The sequence below is a fragment of the Staurois parvus genome, unplaced genomic scaffold (assembly GCF_062004578.1).
Source record: "Staurois parvus isolate SC_StPar_1 unplaced genomic scaffold, SC_StPar_1.0 ptg000145l, whole genome shotgun sequence".
In the NCBI taxonomy this organism is placed as follows: Eukaryota; Metazoa; Chordata; class Amphibia; order Anura; family Ranidae; genus Staurois; species Staurois parvus.
Genome location: NW_028317941.1, coordinates 5099259 through 5122748, shown reverse-complemented (window position 1 = coordinate 5122748; position 23490 = coordinate 5099259). Strand labels below are relative to the sequence as shown.

The 23490-nt window shown below is 38.8% G+C and overlaps 1 protein-coding gene across 3 annotated transcripts in view; it reads left to right on the top strand.

The window, feature by feature from the left end:
* Positions 1–22975, top strand: part of KCNQ4 (potassium voltage-gated channel subfamily Q member 4) — a 280413-nt gene extending 257438 nt beyond the window's left edge. The window contains exons 9-14 of one of the 3 annotated variants that reach the window (XM_089673868.1): positions 1251–1391; positions 5002–5219; positions 8897–8996; positions 9233–9364; positions 11500–11641; positions 17086–22975. In XM_089673868.1, coding sequence (XP_089529994.1) covers positions 1251–1391; positions 5002–5219; positions 8897–8996; positions 9233–9364; positions 11500–11641; positions 17086–17304 — 952 coding nt within the window. In that variant the 3' untranslated portion in view covers positions 17305–22975. Of the gene's footprint in view, positions 1–1250; positions 1392–3440; positions 3486–5001; positions 5220–8893; positions 8997–9232; positions 9365–11499; positions 11642–17085 lie in introns of all 3 variants that reach the window. The other 2 variants (XM_089673867.1, XM_089673869.1) reach the window with 2 other exon arrangements.
* The last annotated feature ends 515 nt before the right edge of the window (positions 22976–23490 follow it).

Here is a 23490-nt window from a genome sequence, read left to right as displayed (position 1 = left end):
AATGAAAGCGGCCAGCGATCAAGACCCAGAATCTGGCAGGGAGCTTAGAAATGTTGCATCGCTGGATCCAAGGTGAGCATAGCTCGGCTTTAGGGTGACTTTGCTACCTGTGTGGATATAAATGCTAGGGTATGTTCCTGACACTCATTAGAATAAAAGAAGTGGCTTGGAAATGCTATGAAACATCTTAAATTTTAGAGAACAAGTCCAGATGAATGTGACTAGCTATTAATAGCTATACTATGACCTTGATATGTGAGAACCTTCACAGATGTGTAGTCATGCAAATTTTACCAAATGACAATGGAAATGGTATTTGTTCAACATTCATATTTTACCATCTTTAAAACTGAGCTCTTTTGGTAGACAGCAGCAGCTACAAGACCATCAGGTCATGGAAAAAAATACAAATTTAATACATATATATATATATATATATATATATATATATATATATGTATATATGCATACACTCACTGGCCACTTTATTAGGTGCACCTTACCAGTGCCAAATATCTCCCACACCATTACACACCCACTACCAGCCTGAACCATTGATACAAAGCAGGATGGATCCATGTTTTCATGTTGTTTACACCAAATTCTAACCCTACCACCTGAATGTCGCAACAACCAGTCTATCCATTCAACTCTGACCTCTGACAACAACAAAGCATTTTTGTCCACATAACTGCCGCTGACTGGATATTTTCTCTCTTTTGGACCACTCTCTGTAAACCCTACACATGGTTGTGCATGAAAATCCCAGTATATCAGCAGTTTTTTAAATACTCTAGTGAGCCCATCAGGCACCAATAAACCATGCCACGTTCAAAGTCACTTAAATCCCCTTTCTTCCCCATTCTGGTGCTCAGTTTGAACTTCAGCAAGTCGTCTTCACCACATCTAGATGCCTAAATGCATTGAGTTGCCGCCATGTGATTGGCTGATTAGCAATTTGTGTTACCGAGCAATTGAACAGGTGCACCTAATAAAGTGGCTGGTGTATGTAAAAAAATGACTTTTATATATATATATATATATATATATATATATATATTAAACATATCAAGTATATATGTATATATAAATAACAAAACTACTGGCTGCCATAAGATAGTATTTTGCTCTGGGATGTCAAGTATTCTAGATGTAGATGAAGTTTATTTTTTAAATATTGTCTCATCATTTGCTTCCATCTCCTGTTATTTCCATCAGAGATAACTTGCTATTGTATATTCACCCTTCAGAGAGCTACTTCTTTTGTTTGATACCTGGCATCGAACCCGCAGCCGAAATGGAGGAGCTAGGCTTTGTCAGGGATCTCCTCGCTATCACCCAGTATCCCCTGCTCTGAAATCTGCAGCACATCCTTTCTGTGCAGGGGAAAGGTATGGGTGTCCTGCCAGTGTTAGAAGTGCCCAGTGTTTGTCCAAGCGTTTCATGGCAGAGAGGCCTGCAAAACAGCATAGCAATGCATATAGGGGCATGAAGAATAATCCATGTATTTATGTATTTCTCTTATAAAGGTTGTTGTGAATTTTTAGCAGTTAGGATAAAATTATTTGCCATGATTGAATCCATCAAGAATTTCCTTTCTGAACTATTGCAGCCTCGCTGTAATCTGTGTTTGTGTAAACAAAGTGACATTGCAATTTGTAACTTCAAGTGAGCCCATCAGTAATTACACATTATTTGCTTCCCATTACTCACATAGCTACTATAGACTGCATTCACACACAAGTAGCCTTCCTTAGCATGCAGAACCATACTAAAGGAAGCCAACAGTTTTTTACTGCTTGAGTTTAGGTGCTTGTACACGCTTACATGTGTTACCATCAGTTAACATCAGTCACTTAGATTACATCAGTTAGAATTTACATTAAATAAACAAAATAAAATATGCACAACATTAAATATACATGGAAGCATGAAGTTATAAACCATGGGAACTGGTACCATTTATAAAAATTGGACTTTATAGAGTATTGTATATTGCACAATAGGTACAGTACATGCTTATGGCTTTTTTTTTTACCATAAGGCACTTGTTGACCAGTACCCAGAGCAGCAAGGTTAGATAGGAGATAGGGGAGCATGAAGCCTAAAATGTACATAAAGGGCAGGGATTGCACAAATAAAGACAGCATAAGCCTCACTGCTAGGTTATTAAATGAATTCTGAGAAAGAAGCAGTGACAGAAGTATACTGGGGTAAGTAAAGCTAATAAGGTTCATTGGATCACCCTTGCACCAAGGCATGGCATATTATATTCATGCCTACTAGAGTTTTCTGGAGCTTCATTGTGCTTAAAGCAAGCCTTAATTGCCATTTTTAAGGGATGCTCTTGCCATAATGCCATCATTGACAGTTCGGTGCTATTCTTAATCACTCCATTTGCCGTCATCTTCTCCACTTCTTCTGGCCCAACGTTTTTATGTCAGAATGTGCCGGGAGTGCAAATTGCGCTGCACTTCAGGCAGTATACCAAAGAAAAAAAAAAGTTGCTAGCAAGAAGAGGAAATAATTTTTTTGGAAGAAGAGACTTTCAAAGATCCTAATATTTATTATTGCTTAGCTCTTCTCTAAATAATATTACATTTATTTTCTTCATAAATATGGCATACCATGACAGTAAATATTTTTTCACTATATTGGAACTCACTTCTATGCTTTGAGATAAGAGGTCTCGTACCTGTCAAAATTGAAATTTGTAAATACATCAAGCACAGTAGGCAGTGGTTTTCTTTGAAGGATCTCTTGTTTACACAGAACAGAATGTGAGAGCTTGCTGTAATGCGGTACATCATATGAATGTTTAGCCTGTGAAGTGCATTGCGAACATCTGAAAACAGGTTTGCTGGCCCCTTTGACTATGAAGTGTCTTATGTCTTCTGTGTTTTGTGACTGTCAGTGTATTGTTTGTGACTGTCACCTACTTTCCTTTCTTAACCTTGTCACTAAATTCACTTTACAATCCCTGCTTTCTTTTATTATACCTCATTTTTTTTGTTCGTTTAGTATAGTAAATGCTATCATCCCTGAGACAGGCTGATGGATTACAATGACCAATTATAGGGATATATTTCTCCTCTATGGTGTTGTTTCATTACAGTTTTCTGTCTTGCTTGAGCAGGCTTTTGTTATGGTTCCATACTGTATAGGGAGACTAGAAGTACAGGAATGCGCCAACAAGTGGCTTTTAATAAAATTTTAAATCCATACAGGACTTGATGTTGCATAGATGAAGTATGTCTTATTTTACCAATTGTTCAAATGATTGATAGTCAACTAAGAATGTACATCCCAAGACAACCTTGTTGTTGTGTATATAACAACATTATATAAAATTATATTTTACATAAAATTCGTATTTCCAGCAATTGCCTTCCTTTAGCAGACTGAACTCTTTGTAATAGTAACCACTGACCTTTTTACAGTAATAAGCGGAGTTTCTTTCGTCTGTACGCTGGTTGGAAGCCCAGGTATTTATCCATTGGAATGGGATGATGATATGCATGTGCGTGTCTGAATTGGCCACATAAAGACCAGCCTAAAATAAAAGCTCTATTTACATAAGGAAGGTCCGAGAATTGTGCTTCCTATCTAGAAAGCTGGCTAAAATTACCAGAGGGTTTCTATGTATTGGGATACAGGAAAAGAGGGAGCAAACTATTACAAGCTAAAGTTTCCTAAACTAAAATTCTGGCCCTATATTAGGTCTATATTAAAGTTTTCATTTGCAGCTGTTTATCTGGAGCTGTCCCTCATCCATTGTGTCATAATATATAGACATCTTTCATAGTATTTATGCTGTAATGTATTGTTTTATGACTATTCCCCCAACACTTTAAGTTCTTAATTTAATCCATCAAGTACCAGCAGTTATACTGTATCATAAAAAATGTATTTTTACATTTTTCAATTTTGCTGGCACACATAGGGTTAAATTAGTCGCAATATTTCTTAAACCCTTTCATTGCTATGAGGGTCTCCAGCTATGGTGGCACTCATGGCTGACAAGGACTTAAGAGTGTCCTTAAGATGTGTTTGCATGCAGATGGTTTCCTGGGATCGCAGTAGAGGAATGAGGTGTGAAGCATCGCAATAGAGGAATGAGGATTGTAGAATCGCCTGCCTTGGCAGCATGCTGTACTGAAGTATATTATAACACACTACAAGAGGCTATCTCCAGGTGAAGCAAGTGCCATACCTAAGGTGCTTTACAGATCTGTCTTGTGGTCTTGGGATTTTGTTTGAAATGGAATGTAAAAGGCCATGTTTTGAAATTGAGGCTGTTCATTGCCTGGGAGGACTAATTTAAAGAAGGTTTGTTCCTCAGAGAATGGCTTGTTAGATAACTCCAGACATGAGTACTCAACATGGTGAAAGAGTTGTTGTTCAAGAAGAAAGTCTTTTTAAAATCTGTTTTTCAGGGTCCTTTTTGAAATCTATAATGTATGGATATTTTAGCATACGTTATCCATGTTTTTACACTGTTCTTTAATGTGAGGGCAGTGTCAAAGCCACAGCTTTAGCAAACATTGCAAGACCTTATGTTTTAATCTTGGACCCCTATCCGACCATATTTTCACCATAATGAGAATTCAGTCTGGTTTGTTGTCATTTGGTTCAGAAAATGCATGGATTTCTGAAAGGTTTACAATAATACATTTTAAAGGGCTAAACTTTATTGCAAGTCCCACAGGCATCAATAAATATGTTTTTAGAAGAAGCAGTGACTCCTAACCTCTACTAGTGTCTAAAGTATTCCTTTTTAGAGGTAGCATAAAGAATAGGCACATATACTTAAGAGAAAGGAGAATACCTTTTGTTCTCTGTCGCTGTCCTGTCCCCTCACAATTCTTTTATTTCTTTCCTTTTCACTACCCTTAATATGTTTCTACCTCCCCTGTTCCATGGCTCAGTTATCTGCTTTCAAGTTGTCTTTATAAAATCTTCATAAAAACTATTTGTATTTTGTATTACCCAACTCCCTAGCAATAAGGTAGGACTGAAAGATCGAATGCGGGGTACCGGTGCTCCAAAACAGAGTGCACGCAGCAAACAGTATCTGGCTCCTCCAGAAAGCACTTCTCCTGGACTAGACCTTCCTGCAGAATCACCTAGCCCTACCAAGGTGCAGAAGAGTTGGAGCTTTAATGACCGTACACGGTTTCGGGCTTCTTTAAGGCTTAAACCAAAACCACAGACAGATGGTGAGTAAATGGATTTGCTGATGTATCCAAGGACCTTTTGTTTTAGAAATAAACAGAAATTGTGAAAGGAATAATCTGATGATTTACGGACAAGGTTTATTCAAATGTAAATGTTAAAGGCTAAATTTATCCAATACTAACATTTTAATTTTTGGAGGTTTGAATTACCAGTTGACTGCCCTAGATGTTTAAGTGGGGGTTCATCTGCTAGAGCGCTCAGATCAGACCTTTGCTGCAGTAGTTTCACCAAGCAATTGAATCCTTGTCCTCTGGCTGTATTCTCTATGCTGTAAAATACAAATAGAAAGAATTGGTAAAAGAAAGGCTACCTCTTGATTTTGTAAAATTACTGTGGGTAGAGCTGGAAACATAGACATTGTAATTATGCCCCCCAGAATTTAAAGCAGGCATAATATTCCCAACCCACATGTTCCTGAAAGTGGCTGAGAATGTGAATGGGTGCTGCAGCAACCACTGGCTGGGAACAAAAACTTTTCAAAGTGGAAAGTATGTCACCACCACACTATGGATATTCCAAAGCTTTATTCAGCGATCACGTTATGAGAACAGAAGCAATGTTTCTGAGTCTCACAGGACCCCTTCATCAGGCATGTGACCTGATGATGTCAGATGCCTGATGAAGGGGTCCTGCAAGGGTCCAAAACGTTGCTTCTGTAATCATGATGTGATCCCTGAATAAAGCTTTAGACCTGTTCTGGATATCCATGGTGTATACTTTCCACTTGGAATATAAAGCAGGTATACCCATAAAAATCTTTGAAAGCCAATCCACTGAACCAGATGAATAACATGAAATTGTAAAAAGAACAACTTATATCATATATGTGGTGGTTCGTTCAGGTCAAAAGTAGGGGTGTGGAACTCTTGCCAAAATGCAGCTGAAGTGTGTCACGTCTTCACGACAGCTGCTGCTGTTACAGATGTCATACTGCCAACACACTGAATTGAAACATATGAGAAAGCTCAGATGATGATTGCCGATTAGCTGGCAAACCAAGACCAAGAACTGTGGAGCAGAAATGTGATCTCACAGACAGGTGGTCAAAGCAGGAGGAAGACAAAATCCGACCCATGTTAAATTTATTCAAGAAAGCAGTTAAAGATACAGGGTTTCAGATAAATAGATCCTTTGATCATGCGCAGGCTGAAGAATGTCCAGCAGAAGAAGGAATGCAGATTCAGCAAGTCTAAACCATACTATACCCGTGATCTGTGAACACAGTGCAGGTGCTGGCAGATCACCACGCCATTGTTATTTTTAAAAAATATAAAATTAACGCCTGCAAAAAAAACCCAATATATATATATATATATATATATATATATATATATATATATATGTATATATATATATATATACAGTTGTGCTCAACAGTTTGCATACCCTGGCAGAAATTGTGAAATTTTGGCATTGATATTGAAAATATGACTGATCATACCAAAAAATACTATTTTGTTGAAGGATGAAGATCATATGAATCGATTTGTTATCAAATAGTTGTTTGGCTTCTTTTTAAATCATAATGATAACAGAAATCACCCAAATGACCATCATCAAAAGTTTACATACCCTGGAATGTTTGGCCTTGGTACAGACAAACAAGGTGACACACACGTGTTAAAATGGCAATTAGAGGATAATGTCCCTCATCTGTGGCTTTTTAAATTGCAATTAGTGTCAGCGTATAAATAATCAATGAGTTTGTTAGCTCTTACGTGGAAGCACTGACTAGGCTAGATACAGAGCCATGGGGATCAGAAAAGAACTGGCAAAAGTCCTACATAACAAGGTAATGTAACTTTATAAAGATGGAAAAGGACATAAAAAGATGTCCAAAGCCTTGAATATGCCAATCAGTATTGTTAAATCACCTATTAAGAAGTGGAAAGTACAGGGATCTTTTGATACCAAGCCAAGGTCAGGTAGACCAAGAAAGATTGCAGCCACAACTGCCAGAAGAATTGTTCGGGATACAAAGGGAAACCCATAGGTAACAACAAGAAAAATACAGTCTGCTCTGGAAAAAGACAGTGTGGTTGTTTTGAAGGAGCACAATAGGATGACACTTGAAGAAAATTGAGCTGCATGGTCGAGGTTCCAGAAAGAAGCCTTTACTGCATCAATGACACAAAAAGGCCTGGTTAGGCATGTCAAGGTGTTGTCAGGTATATTGTAACTGGGATTTTTTGTGGCATTGGTGCAGTAAAAGCTTCTTTCTGGCACCTCCACCAAACAGCTCATTTTTGTTCAAGTATCACCGTATTGTACTCCTTAAAAACAACCACACCATTTTTTTTTCAGAGCAGCCTGTATTTCTTTTGAGGTTGCCTTTTCTTTTAATCCTGGACAATTCTTCTGTCAGTTATCCCTGAACTTTCCACTTCTTAATAGGTGATTTAACAGTACTGATTGGCATATTCAAGGCTTTGGACATCTTCTTATGTCCTTTTCCATCTTTATAAAGTTCCGTTACCTTGTTACGCAGGACTTTTGACAGTTCAGTTCTGATCCCCATGGCTCACTATCTAGCCTAGTCAGTGCTTCCACGTAAGAGCTAACAAACTCATTGACTATTTATACATTGACAATTTAAAAAGCCACAGATGTGGGACATTAACCTCTAATTGGCCTTTTAACCCGTGTGTGTCACCTTGTGTGTCTGTACCAAGGCCAAACATTCCAGGGTATGTAAACTTTTGATGATGGCCATTTGGGTGATTTCTGTTGATTATGATTTAAAAAGGAGCCAAACAACTATTTGATAATAAATGGGTTCATATGATCATCATCCTTCAATAAAAGAGCATTTTGGCATGATCAGTCATATTTTCAATATCAGTGCCAAAATATCACAATTTCTGCCAGGGTATGCAAACTGTTGAGCACAACTGTGTGTGTGTGTGTGTGTATATATATATATATATATATATATATATATATATATAATTTATTTATTTTTTAACATGGTACCAATTTGCAATACAGGAATTTATCATTAAATACAAATAAGTGTGACAAGGAAGGTGAATATTGCTGGTTAAGGTCAGATTGAGAAACAACTGTCCTATGGGCACAATGCGATTTCAACATAAAGTCTTTTGCCACAGAGTGAGAGGATGGCTTACTCTCCCCCTCACATGTGAATTTTGTTTTATTATTAATACGGGTTATTTTTATGTCTATCACCACCTCATAAGGCATCAGATGTGCAGATGATCCCAATGTCTTTAAGAACTAAAGTGGTAATTAAAAAGGGGAGCTTCACCTTTACTGCTTTCCAGCCTTAGGGATAAGATTTGATATGCCTTGGGTACAGGGCTGGTGTCTACAACTTTGTTTTTTACACCAATGCAGTACTAAGCTTCAAATCTTCAAAATTCATTGTAATGAACTACATTTTGCATGCCACTGCAGCATAGATAAGTAAAAGGGGTACACAGCCAGACTGAAATTTATTGCTGTTTGCAGCAATGTGTAATATTTGTATTTAATGTTGCTTAGTAAGAGGGCAACATACATTTTTACTGAAATCCCCAAATGACCCATACACCAATGGAAACTGCATTTTTAGCAATTTGTGTGCTCTTTAAAAGAGGTAGACAGTAACTGGCTGCAATTCCACAATTATGTGAACATTATCTTTTCCTCCCAGCAGAGGGAGTAGGAGATGACAGTAATGATGAGAAGAGGCTCCCCAGTGATCTAACTATGGAGGAAATAATGCCAACTGTGAAAACACTGATCAGAGCCTTTCGGTGAGCATAGCATACTGTTATGTACTGCAGAATGGATATGAATAAACACAATAATATTCTGGACAGCTGTTAAATAAAACAGATTAAACAATGCACACTTGAATACCTTTTATAAAAATGCACATTTATAGGTATTATATTACATTATATGCCTTTTAGTTTAAAAGTTTTACATTAATAAAGTATGTAATATTCTGACCCAGACTGTTTTTCTATACTATGTGTCGTCCCTATAGGATCTTAAAGTTCCTTGTAGCAAAGAGGAAATTCAAGGAGACTCTCCGTCCATACGATGTGAAGGATGTGATTGAGCAGTACTCTGCTGGCCATCTAGATATGTTGGGACGAATAAAAAGCCTCCAGTGTCGGTCAGTGGTCAACTACATAATAGGATGGATTGTAATACTACTATAAATAAAACCCCTTTGATTTATCTGGCTGTATATAATAATAATTTCACAAACTAGTATTGGGAGAAACTGCACCATTTCGCGAATCAGCAGATTCCAGTGAAACTATATTTCAGTGCAGGAAGGGTTAATCTTTGGAGCAAAGGACCCCAGTGCAGGAGAGGTGAATATGGAAACAAATGGAATACAATTAAGTTGGGAATGGTTAGTTTTAGTAGTAGGGTTACAGGGATGGTTAGTATGGGTGTTAAAGCCGTTGTAAGGGCAGCTTTTTCCCCTAAAACAGCAAACTTGTTTTACTTACCTACTCTGTGCAATGGAGTTTCAATGGGCAACCCAAACCTCCTTTTTTGGATCTCCCACTGACTTTCTCAGCTCCTCCCCTTCTGTACTTGCCACCATAGCAAGCCACTTGCTATGGGGGCAGAATTGCAAGCTCACTCCTGATCTGGGCTGCGTGCATCCATAAACGCACACAACACAGCTTGGCCCCGCCCCCTGCTCTCTGCTCACAATGTTTGACAGCAGCAGGAGTCAGTGGCTCCTGTAGCTGCCTGAGTCCCTGTGAGATGAGGAAGAGACAGGAGAGAAGACTGCAGCTATTATTATTATACAGGATTTATATAGCACCAACAGTTTGCTCAGTGCTTTACAATATAACAGGAGATAATACAGCAACAATACAGTTCAATACAAGAGGGATAGGAGGGCCCTGCTCCTTGGAGCTTACAATCTAGAAGATAGGCACAGAGCTGCTGCCTCTCTGTCTTGTGAATTCAGGGAGAGAGGAGAGAGCTGCTACAGACAGGCACACCCTGGATCAAGTGAGAACTCAGGTAAGTATTTAAAGGGGGGTAGGTGATACTGCTACTGGGACATTTTTTACCTTAATGCAGAAAATCTGTTAAAGTACAACTAAAGCCATGTTTTGGACGGAGTGGAGAGGAATTAGATCCCCTGTCAGTTGTGGTTGCTGTCAGTGCCCCCATTAGGGAGATTCACCCTCTCTACTTGTCCTGTTTACCATTATCACTGAAAGTGAAAGTAAAAGAAAATCCCAATATTTTGGTTGTCCCCAGTGAAGAGGGAAAAAGGGGAAATCTTCCAATGGGGACACTAGTTCTGATGACCTGGGAGTCCCCTAGGGATTCTCTTAATTTGCAGGGATAATCTCTCACTTCTTGTTTTGGCTATGGGACAGGAAGTGGATGGAATTCTCCCCAGATGGCAAAACATAAACTGACAGGGGTTATGACCATCCATTACTAGGAGGTTGTATGTTGTCCACAATAGATAGCTGGAAATGTGATAACATATTTTGAGATTTCAATGCAGTACACAGGTCTCTACAAGCACACTTCATCTCTGGCAGGATCAGTAGGTATTTTTCTGTACCTCCAATATATTACATTTTTGTTCTTAGGTTTACATATACGTTAAAGCCCAAATTAATCCTTTTACTTTTTAGTACACTAGTAAGTGCTGTAGCAAGAATTAAAATAGCCTTGTACTGCTAACTCACAGGAGAGTAAAACCATGACTGTACTACACAGCAGTAGAAGCCTAACACTGCTCTAATCAACAGATTGGAAAAGTGTTCAGGGGAACCGTATAAAAAATGAAAGGAGCCAAATATTTATTACTAAATATGCAACCAGGCATAATTTCAGTAATTGACAATGAAGGTTTAGTTGAAAAATGTATAAATGTCTAGTAGAAGAGGTCTTTTCCTTTAAATCAAGGTGATGATGCATATTGAAAAACAATGTAAGGAATATTATTATGAGACAAACACAAGACTGCCATTGCTGACCTTCTTTAGAATATGCTAGATCCAAAACAAGCATGCAACAACTGAAGTCAGCATACAGTCAGTACTCCGAATATACATACTGGTTCCAGATCATTGACCCAGTGCACATTGAGAGGGTGAGCAATAAGTCAGGAAACTAGAATTTTAAAAATCAGATTGATTTCAATGCTTTTTTTAAAGTGCTGGTAAGTGGAATAAAGTGGAGTAAAATGTTTGATGATGTTAAAGACTGACCCAAAGGCATTCATATATAATCAGTTTTATTAACGTTGACTCACAGAGTAGACCAAATTATTGGCCGAGGTCCTGTTCCAGTGGAGAAGAAGCCACGTGAAAAAGGAGAGAAACCCCCTATTGGACATGAAGTAGATGCTGCTGATGAATTGAGTATGATGGGAAGAGTGGTGAAGGTTGAGAAGCAGGTAAGCAACATGTTGTACATAGTATTGGGTCAAAATGAAAAGAGATTTCCAAATGTTGGAATATTTTTAGCAGTTAAGTTTAATTTCCCTTTCTTTACAAAATATAAAGAAAGTCCTTCCACTGTGCATATACCAAAATAAAAACATGTTTGGATTGTGATTACATTTCCTTGACTCAATGTCAAGATGGCCACATATAATTTAATTTAAAATTGCATTATATGTCTGATCTGATTTATGTTTTTTGTGCTGTACTCCATTATCAAAAACTCTGCTTTCCATGTACATTGGGCTGTCAGAGAAGGCTTACCAGCTACTCATGGTAAAGTCCATTCAGGAAAAAAGTCTGAAAATTGTTTTCAAGGTAAGTCAGGAACATTATGCATTGAAGAAGTCAAGTAGCACTTCAGATTAAGTAGTAGCAGCAGTAGTAGTTCTAACAAGATTTGATATTAAAACAGAATTGTGGACCCTCTAATGTTTCTTCCTTAAAAAAAAAAAAAGAAAACAATACTTGTGCTGAAAATGTAAGGATGCAGCCATATCTGGACCTGAGGTTAGGAACAAGTTTAACCCATCAGGGACATATGCCTGCCTGCTATTGTTCTTGTGGACATTTTTAATTACACCAGCAAGGATTACACAGGTAGGAATAGGTTATCATGCTCTAGATATGAAAGCAAATGTGGTTCATTACATGGAAATCACACTTTTGTTGACATTGTATCATTTACGTTGTGATAACTTTCTGTGATTTTCAATCACCAAACCACACCATTTGTCTCTATCTCTGTATTTTAGGATTGCTGTAAGGTTCTCCCAACAAATTCAGCCTTCCAAAATACCCATAGCATAGTAATCTCCAGGAGACCTAGTTGATTAGAAAGTCACACTATCCTGAAACCTTTAAAATAGTTATAAATCCTCAACTTGTTTTTAGCTTAACCCCTTCACGCCTAAGGGTAAAACAAATCTAAATGTCTAAGCACAATTCTGCAACGTTGACATGTGATAGTAAAACCGTACATATCATCACAACTACTTTGTACATCCAGGTGGATTATACCTTGTTTTTTCAGGACAAATTGGGCTTTCATTTGGTGGTAAATGGTAATGGATAGCTCCTAATTTTTTTTTATTATCAAAGGAAAACTGGCCCAAAATAGTAAAAAAAAAAATCATTTTTTTTATTTAGCTGTGTTTCTTGTTACGACCATAACCTACCTCCATAGTACAAGCCAAAATAAATTTTCCAGCTCTTGACGATCACAGCGATACCATATATGTGTATGTTATTTGTTGTTTGTACCCGTAGTACAGCCCAGAAACAATAGTACGCATTTTTTTACCTAAAACACACTGACACTGATATTAACGCTAACTGACACTGATACCATTTTTTTTTTAAATCCTGACATTTGACCCTGACCTTTCACCTTGACCTTTGACCCTGACCTTGACCCAAACACTAACCCTGGCACAGAACTAGATCAAACCTTGATCTAGGAATTTTTCTTTATTTTATTTTTTTATAATTTTTTTTTTATCTTCTTTTTTTTTTTTTTCTACAAACTTTTTTTCATCTCTCTATGTCAGGAGTTAGAGAGATACAATGTATCTCTCTTCTCCATTCATAGAGAGAGAAAAAACAAGGGGGCCGGGCTGTACAGTGACTGATCACTGTGATAGCCAATCAGAGGCTATCACAGCGATCACGTGACCCAGAATCGGGAGTCCCGGGTCCCGATCGTTAGAACAGGACCCAGGGCTCTCAGTGACACCGCGGTCTTTGTGCTGGGAGCACGCAGTGCGGCGCGCTCCCAGCACAAAGACAGGCACGCAAATATGTGGCCCCACGAAAAAAGCCCAGTTCCGTGAGGCCGCATATTTGTGTGACGTTGGCGTCAAGGGGTTAACAGGCTGAGCAAAATAAAACAAAATGTTCCCCTGTAACTGTGTGTAAAAATTCTTACCCCAGCACTTGCAGTTCACAACTTTCAATGCTGCCGGGTCCTACTGTCTCAGTGCACAACAGCACACAACTCTAGTCCCTGCATGCAAGGGTGGCTCCATAGCATGCTGCAAGAGAAAGGAACCACCCTGAAGCAGGAGTACTGGGACATCAGACATGGCATGAGCTTAAACTGCAACATAGGCAAGGATTAAAAGATAAAGAAGCTACATACTCAGCAATGATTAAATCATTTGCTGAAAGTCCCTAAAAACCTAAGGATTTATTATAACTTTAAGTCACATATTTACACTTAAGGAGCTCTGTTCTGACAACTGTCCCCAGTCTGATCCCCTGCCTTCTCCTGAGAACTGGCATTGGCCCTTCAACCACACACCCTTTCTGCAAGTTATCTGGAGAGTGATTGTCTGCCACTAAAGGAGCGCCCCTACTTGTCAAAGTGGAGGGACGTCTGTCAGCCTTATGGCAAAAGAAAGCTCAGATATTTAGGTCAAGAGCTTCATTTTTGGGGGCTACAAACTCTCCATGCTTTTTGACTAGGGTCATTACCCTAGTCTCAATCGAGGAACAATTTTAGGGTTTTTGTTTAGACTTGTTCACAGTTCAAGGCAAATGGAGGCACTTGGCCCATTCTTGATCTGAGTTCCATTGAGTTCAAAGGTTCCACATGGAATCATTGCCTTCCGTCTTCCTAGGCCTTCTGTGGACATCAGAGATTCTTACACCAAAACTATATGCAATTTGCTGTGGGTGCTCAATTTTACCAATTTGTTGCCCTCCCCTCTGGCCTGTCTATAGCACCTTGGGTCTTCACAAAGAGCTTGCCCAGGACTTAGCTCTTCTCCATTCTCAGGGGATACATGTTGTGGGATACCTGGACAATCTACTGTTAAAAGACCTCCTTAACTCTATCAGCCAATGCCTAGAGGACAGTACAGACGTTCATTTGGATCCTCAATTATCCAAAATCATCCCTAGAACATTTGATATGGCCCTATGCAGTATTTTCTGTTCCTCTACTTTTGTTCCCAGGTCCTCTAGTCCCAAGGCTGCCCTTGATTCATACTTGCATGAAGGCCTTGGATCTGATGGTATCCATCTTCTAAGCAGGGCTGTATGCCCAGATTCACTTCAGACAGTTGCAACTTAACATTCTGGCAGCATGGGACAAAAAAAGACTTGGTCAGCCCCATGTATCTGCCCTAAAATGTCAGACTTTGCCTGATGTTGTTGGGTCAGCACTGGGACCAGGGAAATCCTTTCCCCCAAAGACATGGAGGGTTCTCACAACGGCTTAACACCAGCTTAACAGGCTGGAGAGGAGTCCTGGATACCCTTTTGGTACAGGGGACATGGTCGATGGAGGAAGCTGGACTAAGCTGCAAGGTCACCTGACCAGAATCCAGTTTTGCCAAGGCTATGCCATGACAGCTGTCTACAATTCATCAACCATCAAGGATGCACTATAAGTCTTGCTGCTCTAAGAAAACTTGATTCTCACTTGGGCAGGGCTGTATGTTCTGACCATGTTCGCTGGCTACATATAGGAGTGAAAAATTGGCAGGTCCGTTTTCTCAACTGCCAACATACTGATCAGGGGAATGGACTTCCCACCCATAAAGTTTTTCAAGCTATTTGCCGCAAGTGGAGGACAGCAGAAGTGGATCTTCTAGCATCCTAATTCAGCAACAAACTTGACAGGTGTGTGGCCAGGTCCAGGAACCCTCAGGCCTTTGCAGTGGACATTCTGGTGGCTTGGGTAGACAATTTCAACCTAAGCTATGTCTTCCCTTCCTCCTTCATCTGTTCTGCAGGATAGAGATGGAGAGCAATCTGGTGATTTTTATTGCACCAAACTGGTCCAGGAGGACTGATGAAATCTCCGCAGGCCCTTCTGGATCATCCAGACCTTCTCAGTCTCTGGCCTTAACAGCATGGTAATTGAAGTCAAGGTCCTGTAGGACAGGAGCCTATTGGATTTGGTTATCCCTACCTTCATAAAGGCTAACTTCTCTAAAAAAAATACACACCTGGAAGGTCTACTTTGCATGGTGGAGGCTAGAAAATTTAATTCCTGGAAGTACTGTACTCCCGAGGATGCATCTTGTACCATCATGTGGTAAATCCCTGCCCTGGTCAGTATATTTCAGAGGCTATTCGCCTTTTTTTTCCTAGTTAAGGCTTTTTGCAGGGTGTTGCATCTTCCCCAATACTGTGACTCAGTGGGACCTAACCTGCTTCTTTTGGTGCTTTAGAAGCTACCTTTGGACCCATAAGGGGACATATGCCCTTGTCTGACCTCACTCGAAAGGCAGCCTTTCTTGTCATCATTCGGCAAGGAGGTTCTCTAGGTTAGCAGCCTTATTTTGTAAAGGGTATTTCCTAGTGTTACATTAGAACAACGTTGTCCTAATACCTAAAGACTCCTTTCTTCTCAAGGGGGTTTTCTCCCTCCACCTAAACCAGGACATCCTTTCCACTGAATATCCTGCTCCTAAACATCACAAAAAGATTTCTCTCCACTATCTTGGCATGGTGTGCACAATAAGAGTCCTACTCTCGGCTACAGCTTCTTTTTAGCAGTTGCATACCTTCTTTGTTCTTCCTGAAGCTCCTAGCTTCTTGCTCCATCATTGCTTGGTGGTTATAGAGAAGTCATAATTTGAGCCTATGATCTACAAGATCTTATCATTCTCCATGGTTTCTCAGCATCGGGTATATTTTTATCAGATTGGTAAGGCTGCCACGCAGGCTTCTGTTCACACAAGTTCTACCAGGTGCACATTCAGGCATTCTTTTTTCCTCTGTTCCTTATAATCTCTCTATTGCTTGCTACAAAAATTAAGGTGTGTTAGGAGTGGGAGGGATTATATATGGGAAGTTCCTGTGGCTTTTTTTTTTATTGCTATTGTCCAGTCACCTGAAGGTAGCTGTATATAACTCAAAGGTAGGACCAAGATCCTGTGTCCTGTACTGTTCTCCAAGTTTTACTGGTAAGTCAGCAATCCTATTTTTTTTTTGGGCTTAAGTTGAAAGTGCCATGTGCATGCCATCTCCAACATTAAAAAGCCAATAGCTATCCACTTGCATTTTAAACAGATCCTATGGATGTTCGGCATACAAGGACCACATCAGTATGTGTGTGCTGTTCTAGGTAACATCTATCATTTTCCCACACAACATTCTTCACAGATGCTGAAAATGATTTGATTTGACAGACTTAGTCAAATATGTTAAAGAATGATCCATGAACAGCCTAAACTAAATTGTGTCAGGTGAATCAAACTGCATGGACAAGTTATGTGCTCAGCGCTCTAAACCTATTAGATTATAGATTCAAAACTGAGCCTTAAATGATTTATTTTACCCCCTTATTTTGGGAAAGAATTGGTAACATAATTGTTATTCTTACATTCATCAGATGTTACTATGAGTATCTATTGTCATCTAATAGGTTAATTTTCTTTTCAAGGTCCAGTCTATTGAAGAGAAGCTCGATGTTCTTCTTGGCTTTTATTCTCAGTGTCTGAAGAAAGGCCCCGTGAGCTCCTTCACACTGACTTCCTTGCATATGCCCCTAATAGACCAGGATATGACATCTGACTACCATAGTCCAGTAGATCAAGGAGATATATCCGTGTCTGCACAGACACTTAATATTTCCCGCTCAGACAGCAATAATATGGAATGAGTTACATGAAGAAAAGGCGTTCCCTGACTTGAGATGCTCTAAAAGAAGAAGTATTTCATTACAATTACAGGAACAAAGACCACATTTGGTCATTTTGATTATGTAAACTTGCTGGATTGACTCTTGTATTTTCCACATTTTAAAAAGAAATGACCCTAAATCATTCTTATGCAATTTCAGTGGGGACCTCTGGAAATGGGATTTCTTTGCTAATGTGACAGAGAGGTGAGGAGGACTTGACAAGCCATATATTCTCTCTGAGACACGTTGCCATTGAAAGGAGACTCGTCATTAGTCTCGGCTATGAAGCGATTGAGATGTCAATCAGGTTACAATAATGAGCTGCACTGTGGCTACAACTAGCATTGTCCTTTCTTGCTTCCTTGTCTTGCTAAAATGGCGAATACCATTTTGTATAACACTCAGCCTCTAGAAAGTGCCTCAAAGATTTTATTATGCAGATGCTGCTCCTGTTGATTTTTCATCTCCTGAGTGTGGGGCAGCAGGTGGACTGGTGCACATGAAATTTGAGCTTGTTACTTAATGCTCTTTTTGCTGAGGTCTTTTTTTTTTTATTTTTTTATTTTTTGCTCTGTTTTTCAACAATCTAATTAAGCATGGATTTTGGTTGTTCACACTTCATCTCCAGAGGAAGAAGAGGGACACATTCGTTATGAATACTAAAATGTAATCTGCTGGAGTGGACAATGTGTGGGCAAAAAAGAACTTACCTGATGACTTAAAGTATTTCAGTGAATGTCTACAACACTGATGTCTTTATAGGAATGTGTTTGTATGATGATCTCTGTGTGTATGAATGTTGATGAGTGGGTGATTATATCTGAATGACAGTTATTGATACAAAAATACAAACCAATGCTCTTTGTGTAAAGATAAATACCCAATAATATAATTTTCGCTTTCCTTTTGGGAATAATTTTGGCTCAAATCAGATTTGCACTGACTACCCAGTTCATCCAGGGTGACGCTCAAGTTTTGCTCACATTTTGCAGCTGGTGATTCTCAGACTGCCCAAAGAGATTTAGGACTGATAGCAATAAAAACATGCAATTAATGAAAAGAAACACACACACAAACTATATGTACTTTGGTTCTATAGCCTGACCTTAGATTTCCATGGTGGTAAGTTGTTCTTTCATCTTTACCATGTTGTATAGTTCTGTAGTTAGTTCAGAGGGCAATGAATATTGTAAAAAAAAAAAGGATTTGTCGAAAGCCATAAATCGCATCTTCTTTCAACCAGACTTCTACGACCTATCCATTAGGTATCAGTGATTAGATTTTACAAAGTCTACTGCTGATCATATTCCACCCATGAGCTGAGCTCTAAATACAACATGCTGTCAGTGCTTTTTCTACCAAGGGGACAATTTTCCTCTTCTATGCACTAACTGCAAGACCTGTTGGAGGAAGAGTGGTAGGCCTCGACTCTATGTCAAAGGGGATTTGCCATATATTGTTCTTATACATAGGGTACCTTATGAGTTAGAGGACATTGCTGTTATCATTATTAAACAAACAATAGAGAATTCTGGTTCTGTTGATAAGCAATTTAGCTGTCACTGTAACTCTCACTTTCAGTGCAACGTCAAAAAGGTTTGTCTAGCATTTCTCGATAGCAGAAAATTACTACCCATTTAATAAACTCATTATTAAACATTGTAAATATTATTAAACAAAGGGACTTAAAGGACTTTAGAACTCAAAATCAGTAAATGCATTTACTGCATTATCTCCACCTTTCTTTTGAACTACTGACCTCTCTGTAACTTTTAAACACTGGAATTTATACTTTTTTTTTTTTTTTGGTGTGGATTGAATGAAAATGTTCCATACAAAGCTATATGTACACATTGAACTATCTTTACACAAACATACATTTCTGGTTGTACCTGCATGGTAGAATGCAGAGATTCTGAGTGTGATTGATGCTTGTATGCAGCTCGCTACAGATTATGATGGGATGTAGAATGTAGTACGTCATTTTTATGTTTATGGGGAAGATCCCTGTTCAATCAATAATATTATTTGCACAGCTTTCTCTGTAGGAGAAGCATTATTTAAATATATGCAAAGCATTGTGCTTCGCTGCATTGCTCTGTCTTCCGTCCTTCGGAAACACACACATAGCATGATGTCCTCTATTCTGCTCCCTAAGCATGTAACTGGTGGGCAATGCCCATGTGCACTGAGGTACCATACCTCAAATTACACTAGATGTCTAATCATTTCCTTAGTAGTTTGACTTTGCAATGCATACATTATCAAACGTACATTAAATGTAATGCATTGTGTTTACTGATAAAAGAGTTATGGCCAGTATTAACTATACACACTTATGCAATCATCAGTAACAGAGAGGATGCGAGAACAGGACATTGTATTTTGATCACACAGAACACATCATAGGCTGTTTTAATCTCTGATTTGTAAATTCCCATTCACCCCAACCTGCTCCAGTATTCAGCATATATAGCATGCTTTTAATAAGCCACATTCCTTGGTAGGCATATCCAAATATCCATGATGTCTGGTGAAACAGGGACATTTTCTTTATTAGCAATATTGGTTAGCCTGGGAAATTTGTACTGGGTGCCAGCACAGCATAGTTCATACATCAAAGATAGATATCCATATAAGTTCATAATAAACATTCTACGTTTCATGCTTAAAGTACTGTACATATTTACAGTTGAAGGTACTTTTTGTTAATGAAAAAAAGTTTCTTCCACCTGCTTGCTTCAAGGGCACCTCCACCTGGATGGTTTCATTCCAACCTCAGAAAAAAATGTATACACATATCATCTGCAAAGCTTCACTGATTCTGTTTGGCGGTGACAACAATCTCATGGGTGTGCACCATGTAGTACAGGGTATTTTTTTAGTTATGGATAGAGTTGGGAAGCATTAAAGCTGAACTAGAGGTAGGTATTAAAGACACAAAGGAATGCACCACACTATTCATTAATATTGTTGGTATAGTTCTTTTGTAATGCACCATACAGCAGAGATCTCTATTGGGTCTGACTGGGAGCCAACCAGCCGAAGTTGACAAGGAACATGCTGATGAGTAAGCAGGATGAGCAGAAGGATGACCTACTGCTGCTCTTTTGCTATCCAGTTATGGATTAAGTTGGGAAGCATTAAAGCTGAACTAGATTTGGGTATTAAAGACACAAATGATTGAACCTCTTTATTTTATAATAATGTTGGAGTTGGTATCGTTTTTTTTGTAATGCGCCATACAGCAGAAATCTCTATTGGGTCTGACTGGGAGCCAGCTAGGTGGGCTGCATGCAAATGGATTGACAAGGAACATGCTGATGAGTAAGCAGGATGAGCAGAAGGATGACCTACTGCTGCTCTGTTGCTATCCAGTTATGGATTGAGTTGGGAAGCGTTAAAGCTGAACTAAATTTGGGTATTAAAGACACAAATTAATGAATCTCTTTTTATCTATAATGTTGGAGTTGGTATAGTTTTTTTGCAATGCACCATACAGCAGAAATCTTTGTTGGGTCTGACTGGGAGCTAACCAGGTGTGCTGCATGCAAATGTGCTGACAAAGAACATGCTGATGAGCAGGCAGGGTGAGCAGAAGGATGACCTGCTGCTGCTTTTTTACTATCCAGGCAGTAGGCTGAGGAAGGGCAGAGGACACCGCAGTATCTAACTGTGATGTGATCCACCTGGCTGTGCTATGTGACAGAGCTGAGTGAAATCCAGGAATGGATGGACAGAAATACAAATCCTAGACAGGTAAAACAGCTCCAACATGTGACACAAGGACATGAAATTTAGAGCAGTTTTCATTGGGAAAGGAAAGCATAGACACCCATTGAAACTCTGATGCTTCCTAAACATACTATTGTGTTTTTGTTTTTGTCTGCATCCTGGTTGATGGATTACCAACTGCTTCAGGTGCATTTCATTACTGTAAGAAAGTCATCAAAAAAAGGGTGCTTAAATGACTATGATGGATGGTACCAGCAATATAAATCTTGAATATGTGATACATCATCAGAGGGAATACGCAGAAATGTTTCAGAGTCACCAACAGAACTCCTTCATTAGACAAAAGCAATGATTTCATTTTTCCTGCAGAAGGAGTTCCCTTAGTGACTCTGAAACATCATTAATTTTGGTTTGGACAAGCAACGTGGTGTGCTGATGACTTACCATGTATTTAAGCTCTCCACAGTAGGGACACCTGACAGATGCTGTATCCCTTCCCTACTCAATCCAAAACCAAATAGAAGGTTTTGCCTGGAATTTGGCTTTAATTATATACAGTAGCTAATCTCCAGGTGCACACTGCTGTATACACCGCACACATTCACATACAATGGATACTATGTTTAAAATCTTATATACAAAGATAAGACTGAAGTGTGGTATTTTATACCACAGATTTATTTGTATTTTTACCAGCTCTTAAAATGTATCTTTCATAACTTTGCTGAGCATAGGTGATGCCTGTACAGCCATGTGCATCTAGAGATCATTGATTTAAATTGTCTGGGTAGTAGAAGTTGTGGTGCCATTATGGAAGCAGATGCCTTTGTAAAAACAGTTGGTCTTTTTTGCCGTATGTGTATGCAAATTTTTCACAGTTATTGACTATGATTTATATGTATAGCTTGTGAGTTTGGAGAGAAAGAAAAAAAGAATCTTCATGCAGGCATCCTTGGAGCTTGAAGCATTCAGTAAAAGTCTAGTAAACTGCCACCTTCACTTGCTGACTTTTGCCCATTTGGCAGAATTCAAGTTGTGAAGAGTGACAGTTCATCGCATTGAAGGTTCCTGTTATAAAATGTTTTGGAACATTTTTTTGTTTTACTTAGGCAGTGGATATATTTTATTATGACCCACTATTTTTTAAATTTCAGAGCACATATCCTATTAGTCCAGTGCTATAGGGATGGTATGGATTTTTCTCAATGTTAATGGCCCATTACCTGTTGGTCCAGTGTGTACGTTTTCCCATACAACAATGGGAGTTACAATGTATGTATGTAACCTGGCTATCTACCTCACTGCACACTGTTGGCCTCTGTTGTCAGTCACTTGTAAATGTTCCCTGCATTATCTTTGAGAGGCTAGGTGAAGTCTAATCAGGGAAGGAAAAAGATGTTCCCCATATGCATTTCTGTGGACATTTACAATACAATAGCACTATGTACCCATTTCATTCTCAAAGGAAAACAAGTTTACCAGTAATTCAGTCCAGAAATCAGATCATATAGGTTTGTTAGTGAAATTGTATTCACCTAATCACCCTCCCTTGCCTATGCATCACTTGCTGTGTGGGGTCCTCCTTGGTTGGTGCCCCCTGCCTCCTAGTGCTTGGTGATAATCGGACCTTGCACTTCCTATACGAATGCTATGCATGCACCAGCATGGAGTTAGGATCTGCATCCAATGTAGGTGGTTCCCCCTCAAAGCAGACATTTACCTGCTTCTCCTTCACTCTGTAGGATCATCAGAAAGAGGGGTATTTTTGTCTTAGGGGGAAGAATAATTCTAGTTATAAAGGGTTAGGAGAATGCTTTGAGCTACTGAAACTTGACTTGGAAATAGATGCGTTTGCAATAGAACAATTATGTACCTCACTAATTTATTGATTTAAATAAATTTTACTTAGAAAGTGTGATGTGTGTTTTTTTACACTGCTGAAAAATACATTTATGAAATATATTTCTTATGGTTTTATACACTACATTCTTACAGTTTAATCCATTATATAAGCAGACATATTGTGGTTGAAAAAATAGGAGAGTGCAAAATCTGGTGCAATTCTACATAGTAACCAATAAGCTTCCAGGTTTTATTGTCAAAGCTTAACTGAACAAGCTGAAATTAGAAGCTGATTGACTACCATGCACAGCTGCACCATATTTTGTACTCTCCAGTTTTAGTAAATCAATCCCACTGAAGGTAGATTTCCATCCCATTTAATAAATAATCCTAAATGTATCCATGAGTGACAAACCTACTGCTTTCTCTTTGCTTATATGGATTTTATCTTGTTTGTATTAGACATGTATCTCCTCTCAAATGCTTTTGGGGATCATTCCACAGAAATTTTTAAACAATGACTAGAAAATGTGACATCTTCTACTCTTACATCTTTTAAAGCAGGGGTGTCTAACCTTCACGGGCTGC